The 12,116-nt window shown below is 36.0% G+C and overlaps 1 protein-coding gene across 1 annotated transcript in view; it reads right to left on the minus strand.

The window, feature by feature from the left end:
• The window catches only part of ofcc1 (orofacial cleft 1 candidate 1), a 106,941-nt gene that overhangs the window by 94,285 nt on the left and 540 nt on the right, over positions 1 to 12,116 (minus strand). The window contains exon 2 of the mRNA XM_069190880.1: positions 8,516 to 8,593. Coding sequence (XP_069046981.1) covers positions 8,516 to 8,536 — 21 coding nt within the window. The 5' untranslated portion in view covers positions 8,537 to 8,593. The remainder of the gene's footprint in view (positions 1 to 8,515; positions 8,594 to 12,116) is intronic.

Here is a 12,116-nt window from a genome sequence, read left to right on the forward strand (position 1 = left end):
ATATGCTTTGTTTCTAAAACTACTTTGCACACTTCAGTAAATATATGCAATGTGGTTTCCCTTATGAAAGCTCAAATCCAGTAACACTAATAAATCACGGTATATTCCACACAGGGCTTTAACTGCATATCTTTCAAGACAAATTAGGTTTACTGGGTGTCATATTTTCACATATCACTTTCACAACTTCCTAGTTTCCACATGTTTTTATTTTCCGTCAAGATATCCAAATTAGACCATTTGAAAATATACACTGTACTTTGCAGGATTTCCAGACAAGAAACCAAACTGTTCTTGACTCTCCTCACAACATTATGGAAATAAAGGAAAAGACAGGGGTTGACATTAAAAGTCATGCTAATAACTCAATTAAGGACTCCTTCTTGTTATTGTTATTTCTGACAGAAAAGTGCCTGAAACTGTGCTCTTCATACATAAAAAATATGTGCATTACAGAATTGTAGTCTCAGCAGGAGAGACCATGCTTGTAAAAAATGACTTCAGATAAAAATGTTAATATACTAGAAGTTATTTGATACAGATCCTTACAAAAAATCCTTACAAGAGTGCTTATGTCCTTTCAATGATAGCTTATTTTCAATTGAATTATCTATGATGTATACATATTTTTAAACTGATTCTTCTTAATAAAAATATGAATGTTCAAACTGCAAATGCTGCTCATTTTAGAGTAATAGCCTCATCTAGGCAGTGTCTGGATAGTATGATACCCCTTCCAATTCTTACTTATTTATTTCTCTGTGCTCAAACGGATATTCAGTGACTTTGAGATTTTGCTCCACCCTTCTGCTGATCGGTGCCTTTCTACAGCTTTATTCCCGAGTTGTTTTGAGAGCTCGTTGGTTTTCGATGTCTTTCCTTGAAATTCGCTATCTGACATTGGGATCTTACAGAGATAGCTGTATTTATTCTGAAATCAGGTGAACCACTATCATTGCTCACCAAAGAGCCCATTCACCGATCTTCTGAATTACAAAGTAATTGTGTGCGACTGCACTATTTAAAGTTTTCTTACAACAAAAGGGGTGAAGGCTTATCAATAGTTTAGCAACCATCAATTCCTTTGTGAGTTTTTAACATGTTTCACCCATAAAAGCATTCTGTTTGAGTATTGATAATCTTTGCTAATTTTTATTCAAAAATGTCACTTAAAAAATCACGCATGCATTATTTGTAACTTAAAACACCAGGACATCATTAGGAGAGAGTGAATACTTTTGCAACACTATGTTTTTTTGTTCCATCATTAGTTGGCAAATAAGTTAATAACCAATGAATAGCATTTTTACAATTAAAAAAAACAATGTTATGTTAAATGTTATTTTAACTGGAGTGTCTTTTTCAGATCACATGACTGACAACATGCCCATTTTCATATGTGGGACTTAAAATGTGTGTGTAAATGGAGAATTACCCTTTCAACCACTGTTTATTTTGGAACTATATTTTCTATATTTTTCCCCAAAACCTGACCATTATAAAAACGAAACTGAGGTTCATACTGACGTCATACAGGCATAATGTACCACATAACTGGAAAAAAACATGTCATTACAGGGTTTGGGGACAGCAAGAAACATTAATCTGTGTGGGTTTTTTCTTGTTTCACTGGATTAGAATGGCAGATTCATACTTTTACATGCACTGATGTTAAAACAATGATATTCAACAGTACATTACATTTTGCTATTTTTTAAATAATTTATGAAAAATGCTGCCTGCCTCAGTAGTAACAAAATCCAGTAGCTAATAGTAAGAATCAATTCCAAAACAAATCTTTTTCAGCATTCATAAACAGATATGAATGTGTTCAATCATGATAACATGATTAATTCTCCCCGTTTATGACATACATGTGCATGTATCCATATATGTGGTTCTTTATGTACTTTAAATGAGTGAGCAAAATGCAAGAGAAGAAAAAGAAAACAAGAAGATTTAAAAAGAAAAAAAGTCTAATTCTAGATGATAGAGCAATTAAAATTGGGGAAGACATATTCGAATTTCAGAAGAGGAGTTTTGTAAATCTGTTTTTACATCCAACAAGCCCTAAAGCAAGACATTCATTTATACTACAAAGATTAATGGTTATCTAATTGTAACTTATTTAAAAACCATTTTCCTTCTACTGCTTTCCAATCAATTTCACCGAGATACACTTAACAGTAAGACTTTACCACTTACCAAGCAGATTAGTTAAGGAGAACATTAGCTGCAGTGAATTGCTTTCGCTGAAGTTAAAGGGACACAACCACACAACAGGGCCACATTTAGACCAAAAGGTAAGCTAACAGCCTCTACGTGCAAGAGGTAATTTGGGATGATTGAGAATTTTTTCTAGGGAAGAGTCCATGTCTCCCTCAATAAAATATATAAAATGACACCACGTCTATCCTTATTGCTGTGATTGCTACAGTACATCTGTAGTAGAAAATTAAATTCCAAAGCAAGCAACCTTTAATTCCCAAGACCCAGAGTGAAGAAGAAATCCTGATATCAACAATCTTTCATAACCACACTTTTTCCATATATTAGTAGTTTGAAATGCACCTTGAGAAGCCGAAATGATTAAATTATTTTAAATAGCAGCAAATTCCAGTTTCATTATTGTTTAAATCTGAAATTGCCCTGCAATCTCAATCAATATTACTTTTCTGTCACTTTTACAAAAATACTTTTTTGCATTCCCGAAAAGGTACATCCTAGTGACTCTCTCTACAGGAAAAGTAACATGCTATACTTCTGTTTTGCTTTTGTAGTTTCCACATGGTTTATGAGCCAGTCTGTATTTGTATCATCTGCGTGCTTGGCAAGTGTCCATTCTATGCCAGTGTCAAGAACTTCAGCCATGATTAGGAAGCAGCAGACCTGATACAGACCCCAGTGGAACTCCATTCATTATTAAAAAAAACAGAATCTCTTTTTATTTTACTATGTAGCAACCAACTGTACACTAACTACAGCTCTGAGTAAACTCAGATACCCTAAACTTGTTAGAATCAGAGCCTGTTTCTTTTCCCATTTAAAGGTAATGCAATTAACCATATTCATCCTATTATCAATGTCTCTTTTTTGGACATCTGTCCAAAGTGGAGACAGCGAGACAGGAACTGTAACACTGGGATTTTATCAATGGTTTTGATGGCTGATATTGGCTTTTGGCATTATTTTACTTCCCAGGGTGACCATAAGACAATGCCGGAACTTAAAACTTTGTCTAAATCAAAGATGCCAAGTGTTGCATACAGCAATTTACAACACATGCTTCACAACTATTAAAGCACCATGGAGATCACAGCACATGGACTTTTCACAAGGACCCCAAATTATCACTCTCTCAGTGATAGAAGTTATTCACTCCAAAGGCTTGGGAAAGCAAGCTCTTCACAGCAGAACCCCACTTTGGAGTTATAAAAAGAAGTTTCACTCATTAGAGCATCAAAGTAATAAACTAGATTTTTAACTCTCAGTCTACACCCAACATAGTCTGATATGCCACGTGCCTTCCTGAGCACCTTGCTAATAGTAACAATAATACCAATAATAATAATTTATTGGAAAAATAAAGATGTCTTAAGGTAAAATTCAATTTTCCTTATATATTGCTCACACTTTCCAGAGAATTCTGTGCTTTGTATTTAGCAGTATGAAAAGCTTATTCTGTAACTCCATTATTACTCCATTGACAGTAAATTAACAACTATAAAATATTAATTCAGAATTTTTAATTTTGCCTCTCTGGATTATTTTTTCTACTTCTGCTACGGAGTCATTGATTATAACTAAGATTTCAGATTCAGCATTTCAGTTTTTTGTTCACTAACCCACACAGAAACACTTTGCAATGTCCAAAAGAAAATATAATATTCCTTAATATACCCTGCGGTAGCCTCGAGGTTTTGGCGTGTGTATTATGTCTTTCAAAATGACACATTTTTAGATCCATTTACTATCTGAAGATTTATATACTGTAGTTAGGGGGTAGATGACTAATTATGCTTAAACATCAGTTTTAAAAATTAGTTAACACTTAAGACCAGAATATTGAGCTGAAAATAGATTTTTAATCTTGTTTATGAGCTATGAGTTGGTATTGGGGTATTTCTGCTGCTAAACATGGATTTTTGCTGGAAAGAAAGAACACACTTGATTCTGGGTTCTGCACGACAGTTTGACATTTCTACTTTGCAGAATGTAAGGGTTTTACTGTGATATACTGTATCTGTTCAACGGCAATGAAAGTTAAACGCACAGAATGTTTTCATAAAACAAACTGATGTCTCGATTATTATAAATTTCCAAATTTTAGAGTGAGTATTCAGCAAAGTCACACAAAATTATGTGTTTTGAAGGTAAACTAAGACGGATACAACATCCATCTTGTACAGTGCAAGAATTTTAGAAAACACTAGGCAATTGTTACAATCACCACATTAGCATACTCAGTTACAGCACGGAAAAGGAAATTCTTTTTGACATGACTTCCCAACCAACATAACTGTATTAAAATAACGGTGCTAATGCTGAGCCATGTGCCAAGTAAATCTAGTGCAATAAAACAAGCACTGAATACAAAACAGAAAGGCCCCCAATTCATGCTGCTGTCATTTTAACACATAAAATTTTCAGTGATGTCAGAAATTTTCCCCCCTTTTCTTAGAGAAAATGAGTCTGCGCATAAAATGCTTACTTTACGGGGGGGGGGGGGACTCATTTATAACCGGTGACAAGTAAAATCTATGAAGTTTTTAAAAGAATGTGATTGTTGTCAAAAGGAATTGGGTACAACAATGCCTAGTTCAGTTCTGGTTCCATTCAAAGCTGTAGCTGAGAGGGTTCTGGGAAGATTCCTACAAGGCTGGTGGGCATGGACCAGCTAGAAAGTGAATTTTGCATACTGTACGGATCATCGCCCAGTTCAGGGCAGTCACATTGAATCTGTGATCAACCAATTGTGCTTCATGAAACCGTCAGCCCTCATTTGTGTCTAGCTGTTTTCTTCCATCCTGTTGTAAACAAGCTCTGCTTTAAGCTGTCTCCCTACCCTTAACCGCGTACGAAGATCACACAGACAGACCGGATCAGTGGTGTCAGAATTAAACTTAAAATTACCACTTCCAGACAGCAGTCCCTGCACAAGCTGGAAGTCAAAGAGAGGAGCAACTTGGGAGTGACAGAGCTTTACTTCATTTCTGGAATGCATACATTAGATTCATACACATACTGGCATATTGTGTCTCTTTCATTAGATTAAATTAGGTGTTCTTAATATGAACAAATGTTTTTTTTTTCAAATCAGTAAGCTAGCACTGAGCCCTCAATTCAGTTAATGCACAGACATCTTTTTTCGCCATCTCCTATGTAGTCTAAGTTACAGAAAGGTAAGATCTGCTACTACAATAAACAGAGTGCCAACATAATATGTTCTGTCTGAGCAGTGATTGGATAAGACCTTGTTTCAACAGCAGAGAGAAACAACTCTGATTGCAAACAATCAACATTTACATGAAGTACACTACATGATATGCTTAATTGACAGAGGAGGTGTGTTAAAATGATAAAATTATTTTACAAATCTCAATTTTAACTTGATCTTGCAGCAGCACAATTTAATGATCCTATGAACATTATACTGAAAATGCATTTCATTTTTTTGATAAACAGATGTAATGCTTAATCTAAACTCTACAGTGCAAATAGCACTGGTATTTGGGGACATTTTTGTACCTTATTCTTGATAACATTTTTAAAAATACGGATATTTTTAAACTTGGCTGTTATACAAAATGGTGAAGTACCTTGCAAATGACAGAACCACTGAAGCTGAGTGATTGTGTTTAATCAGGAGCAAATGAAGACAATTACAGGAACACCAGAGACATAAGGGGTAGAATCTAATTCTTATAATAGACTATTCCAATTCGCTTTCCTCTCCATTTTGCAACCAGTAACAAAACTGACATATTCAGGAGACTCAACCTAAATTACAATTTCATGAAAAACAAGGTTTTATTTCATTTGAAAACTATTATTGCTACTCTGATATTTTTCCTGCAATAAAGAATGAAATCACTACAATACCTTAACTAAAATGAAAAGTCTTAATGAAAGTACACAGCACATTTACAATACAGTCTGAATTTAAGTTGAAAGCTTTAAATCTAATAAGCAATACTGCTTAATGCAGTGGCATCTACAACAAAGCACAGCAACATTTCTCAATTTACACTAATGCCAGAAGCCACTAGTATCAGCATTAGTTAGAAAACATCTTGACAAAACCTTGAAAAGGGTTCACTTCAATTTCTTTGCAACTTTTTTGTTGCTGATGATAACTCTGGTACAGTCACAGCATGAAAAAATCTTCCCACATTGGTCTCTTTGCAAACAAAGGTTTTACAGGTATAAACTGGAAAACACTGAGCTTTAACCTTTTGAAAATGTCTTATTTTTTTTGACACATAATTTCTATTTTCTAGATAATGCATAGAAACAAAAAAGCAAAACAAAAACATCAGGATGCATAGTTAGAAGTGTATTCCTTTAAATCAAGGAATATTAGGTTAAAATTGCATAATGAAGTAGTAAGATCTCATTTGCAATATTGTGTACAGTTTTGGTCACAATGTTATAAAACAATCTTTCTGCTCTGGAATCAGTCCAACAAGAAAAACTAGACATATTCCTGATCTTAAAAGTATGTCCTACACTGGCAGAGTGAAAGTAATAAACCATTTCATTTCTAAACAGAACAGCCCGTTCACAAATCTCAAAGGTTTAACATTTGACATTGACAAAGTCAATCCAGTTGACTTCTTTAGAATCATAGCTAGAAGACACAAGAGGTAACTATGTGGAAGAGCATCTAAAAATGAAAATGGCATTCTAACTCAAGACATGCCGTCTCTTTTACCTTTTCAGGTTTCTAAGGAGATACTTCATTGAACTCAAAAAGACCCCTGTTCTTCCAACGTCATAGAAACGAAGCAGAAAGGCACAGGTCAATATGCAGATTAGCAAGCCATAGAGATGTTTCCTCCACAAAAGGATCACTGAAATATGGTTTCAGCACAGAAAATGTACACTTGAGCACATGGAAATCCCTGGATTCACAAAGGCGCAGGATGAAGAACAAGTTCGGTCGGTGTCAAGCACAATTTGGGTTTCCGAATTTAGTCTTCAAGTGTGTCCATCTGCTAAAGTGCATTCTGGAGCGTGAGACCTCTGAATGAGATATTACGCCCGATGTGACCAGGATAGGGTGTCGGTGTACAATTGGCAGGGCTTTCCCGTGACAGGTCAGGATCAAACAGTCAAGGCTCCCTCGGCATTGTGGGAAAAAATGAGCCTCCTGGAACCTGCAGGACACTTGCAGGGATGCAGCAACACCAACTAGACAAAGGTGCTTCTCCATTTGGCAGCGATTCTCATCAGGTGTCGTGAAGCTTGCCACGAGTCAGCAATTAATGACTCTTCAGGTGAGCATGTTACAGGAGGGTACCCCTATACCTCAGCAGTGTAGGGGTTGCTGTCCAAGAGAAGAGACTTAGAACAACTGACACTTACAAGTTGGTTGTGTGTATGATAATAAAACAAACATTTAGTTTTCTGTAGCATTTCAGAAAAGTTTCACAAAGAAAATGGAGGATAATGCTCTCAAGTGAGATTTAATTTCATGCGACTGTTTTTGACACACACCTGGTTCTCGCAGACTGTTTTTCTAGACATTCCCGTAAAAGATTACTTCCCTCGAAAGTAAACACGCACAGGATAGTCTTCCACTCACTCTATGCTGCCAGAGTAACACTCCCTTTACAACTGTAAATTTAGCTTTTCCATTGTCAGTTCGTGTCACAAATACACTGGTTCTATTCCAGTTAATCAACAACAGCAGCCAATTCAAAATGTTCAAAATGTACTGTGTCTTTCAGTCCTCTTTCACAGGGTGATATAAACCAGACTGAAGTAAAACTGAGACAGCAAGCGGCCCTTTTGATATATCATTTGTCATGTAACCCGACATGATTGGAACCACAAGGCTGTTGCCCATGAAATGTAAGAGCTCAACCACAATTAATGCTACACAGAGGAGGGTCCCAGAGATATTCTGAAAAAACAAAAAACAATTAGATGCTTGATTTTCTGTACCCTGCCTCAGACAGAGAAAATCTCACAATTCCAGTGTCCTACCCCACGGCTATGAAAAACATACAAATATGTACTTTTGTGTTTATAAAATGAATAAAAAGTGGAAACAGCACAAAGCCACAACAAGGTCCTTCACAAGATCATGGGAACTCCTTCAGATTCTGAAGAGACTTTTGTTTCACTCCTTGAGAACTTCGCCAGCTTTGGTATTGTCTGCCATACTCGTTAATCATCCAATGAGATCTCAGCACCAAACTGAAAAGAAGTTAAATGTCAATGGTCAAACACAGCACCTCAACCAAATTCTATGAGGCAAAACATGCATTTTCCGAGACCCCCTACTTACATTGAAGTCAGACTTATCCATTTCATCATATTACAGTGCTTCTGATGTGAAATATTCCTTTAATGTTCCAGATTGAACCTGAGAAAGAAAGTAAATGTTTTGTACATTAATAGACAAAGTTTCATTGTACTGTGTTTATAACATTAAAAACTCACCACTATAGGAAAACTGCATAACCTCCTTCAAACTCTTTAAACTTGTTTTTTTTTCCAGAATGAGATACAAACTGTGAAAAGTAACTACTATTGCCTAAGGATAAAGAATAATGAATGACTACATTACTCCAATGTTATCACAGCAACTAAACACACATTTTTAGACCAACTTTGCAGTCATATATAGATGATGTATAGATGGATCTCAAAACAGTTATCCCAATGGGAATGGCCAAAACCATATCATTATTATTAATAGAAACTGCAAGAGGTGCAATGTTTAACATTAAAGGAAAAGCACAATATGATATGAGATAAACACTGCTTATCACTGATTATAAAACCCACATCACCAACACCACATCTAATTTTATAACTTCTGACACTCAGGGTTGCTGAGGATATGTGAAATGAAGAAACATTCAAGTAAGGAAAGAACTCCTCAGTGTAGATTAGATGTGTAAGGTGAAAGACAAAAGACTTCAATAAAAACAATATTCCTGAAATATGAATGGCACATTCTGTGAGAACGTATTAAATCTTCTGTTAGTAAAAGTTCTACTATAACATTTTATGCAGGTTACTCCACAAAGCTTCTCAAAAGGCGTTAACTCAAAAGTGTTTTCAGTAACTCTCTACCTTGATTTTACAGCCAGACATATGTTGTGCATGTGCTTACAAGGTTTGAGGAACACCACAATTAAAAGAAAGAAAAAATCTAAAAAGATTTTTTAAAAAAGGATGTAAAGAAAAATGCCTTTAAAGCATGAACTTCAAGGGCTCAGTATAAAATGACAAAGTCAATACAGATATCTCTGTCTTTAACATAGCTTATTTACTATATTGACACACTGATAACTTACCATTGGTTTGCTTATTAAACTATAATATAGTCAAAATATGATTGATGACTTTAATACACAGCTCAATGATGATTCTAAAATCTGAGTTCAAAGTACAGTTAGTCCTAATGTTATGGGCCTGGATAAGGAAGCAGTGTTTCATCTTTGTGGTTTGGCTTTTTTGTGCTTAATGTATCACTCTCTCATATACTGCTAAAACACAAAACAAACTTGTGTCTGAGCTTTTACACTGTACCTGTATTCTAGTAGACTGCATTTGCAAATCTCTGCTGAGATGACAAAACAAACCTTTAGGCTAAAACTTAAAAGATTGCCACATACCATGTGAATTATAGTTCTAGAGTACCACTCCATATGCCAAACAAAGCACCTGAGCAAGTATTCACAAAACATCTGAACTCTTATATTTACTCAGACTGTTTGAAGAAAAGGAAAGAAGATTACATAACAATGCTTATTTTTCTGTAGCTCAAGGATGTATACTGTCAAGTACTAGAGTGTGGTTCTTTAAATGTAAGTCCAGAGATGAATGTATGCAGGAGACAATCCCTGGCTGTAATGACAATAATCATGGTTATAATGCACAGCAGCACAATAACTTAAATAAAGCAAACATGATTAAACAGCTGAGCGGTGGCTCTGTGGCTCAGGATCTGCGCCTGTGGCTGGAAGGTTGCTGGTTCAAATCCCACAGCTGGCAGAGGAATCCTACTCCGTTGGGCCCCTGAGCAAGGCCCTTCATCCCAACTGCTCCAGGGGCACCGTATAAATGGCTGACCCTGCGCTCTGACCCCAAGCTTCTCTCCCTGTCTATGTGTCTCATGAAAAGCAAGCTGGGGTATGCGAAAAGACAAATTCCTAATACAAGAAATTGTTTATGGCCAATAAAGTGATCTTATCTGAGGAGATTAAATACCACCCCAGAACATGAGCACACAGCACCCTGCATGCTTATTATCAAGAATAATTTTCAAACTGTAAAGAGCACTGCATGTTTCGACAGATAGAATGTTTACCATTTTCTGTTTTTTGTATACTGTGTATCTACTTTTTAATCATCTCAATGGCAGATTCTCACATGTAAAATGAATTTAAAACCCATTCCAGTTTATTCAGATACAGGGCTGCTGCATGTTGCATACCTCAAACATCTTGGGGCTTTCCTAATATGAAAAACCTACCATTCTGGTACCATGTAATCCACTTTAACAAATGAAAGAGAACATTTTAAGTAGGATGGCTAATTTAATAGATCCAATGAAGAACTGATTAAATATTCCCTAAGATAAAGCAATTCAATATCTTTAGTACTTATTCACTTTACGACATCACCAAACAGTGTTACGCAGTCTGCCATGAACAGAATTAAGGGGAAAAGCCAAGAAACTCTAGGTAAGTAACTGTAGGATTCTGAAGTCACAATCCTAAAAGCATCTTTAAGATTGCATTCATAAAACAACAAAATGTGATATTTAATGATGGAAGCCATTACAATGAAAAATCAGTAACCAGTCCTCAACATGAGGACAAAGAGTCTCAGTAGAGACAATATCGCAAGGTGGTTAAAGAGCCTGATGTCAGGACAAAGTTTCCTGTTGGAGGAAAATTAGAGATTTTTTTTTAAGAACAAACTCAAATCCAAAAAGAAGCATATTTCTGGACAAAGTGCTACTGGGGTAATTTTTCCTCCCTGTGCACTTTACTGAATAAGCTCAGGTTTTTTAACGTAATGTTTTGCATTCAGTGATTTGTTTTCCTAGTTACTGCTCTGGCTGTGTATATGAATGTTTTATAGGGTTTATAAAATGGTTGTGTGAGAGGCCCAGACAATTGCTTTTTAAAGCTGTTAGCCTCTACCTGCCAACTGTTGTTCCTTCCATAATTTAATTCCAAACAGTTCTCAAACCGCACAAAAAAGACCGACGCGCTGCTGCTGCTGAAATCAATATGAACAAAACCTGCGCGCATATGTTTAACAGGCCCTGTATTTCTTTGTTTTTAATGTGTTCTGCAGGCACAAAATAGTTAGAAACAGTTACTAACTTCATCTTCAGGATACTGTGCTTGGGAGAAAATCCGTCAAAGCGCATTTTGTGAAGGAACTGTGTTGACAACTATTACTGTACATCCCTCCTGTCCCAACAGCTTCCATTTCTTCAAACAGACTGTGAAGTAAACTTCAGAACATGAAGAAATGCACACTACATTTTAAAAAAATAATATTCAGAGTCATCACCAAAATGTCAAAGCTCCCAATATGCACTGGGTGTTCAATATAATTAATATAAGCAAAAGCAAAACACATAATTAGTCTGAGCCTGCCACCCTAGATGCAGGAATGTTATCTTGTCAACTGCTCTGTACCTGTAGAAGACAGTCAAGCACTAATCCAAGATGTGAAAGAGCTCTGTTTTTCTCAGCAGAAGAACTTCCTCTTATTGCATTGTGTAACCACAAATACCTGGTTGGCATTCGATGTTTTCTAGCACCAGGAATCAAGTATCTAATTCCATGCCTAACAGGCACTGAACAGGTTCGACCACAGTGTTCCGTTTTTGCTGTAGCAAAAGGGGTCTTTAAATG

The sequence above is a fragment of the Lepisosteus oculatus genome, chromosome 6 (assembly GCF_040954835.1).
Source record: "Lepisosteus oculatus isolate fLepOcu1 chromosome 6, fLepOcu1.hap2, whole genome shotgun sequence".
NCBI classification, from domain to species: domain Eukaryota; kingdom Metazoa; phylum Chordata; class Actinopteri; order Semionotiformes; family Lepisosteidae; genus Lepisosteus; species Lepisosteus oculatus.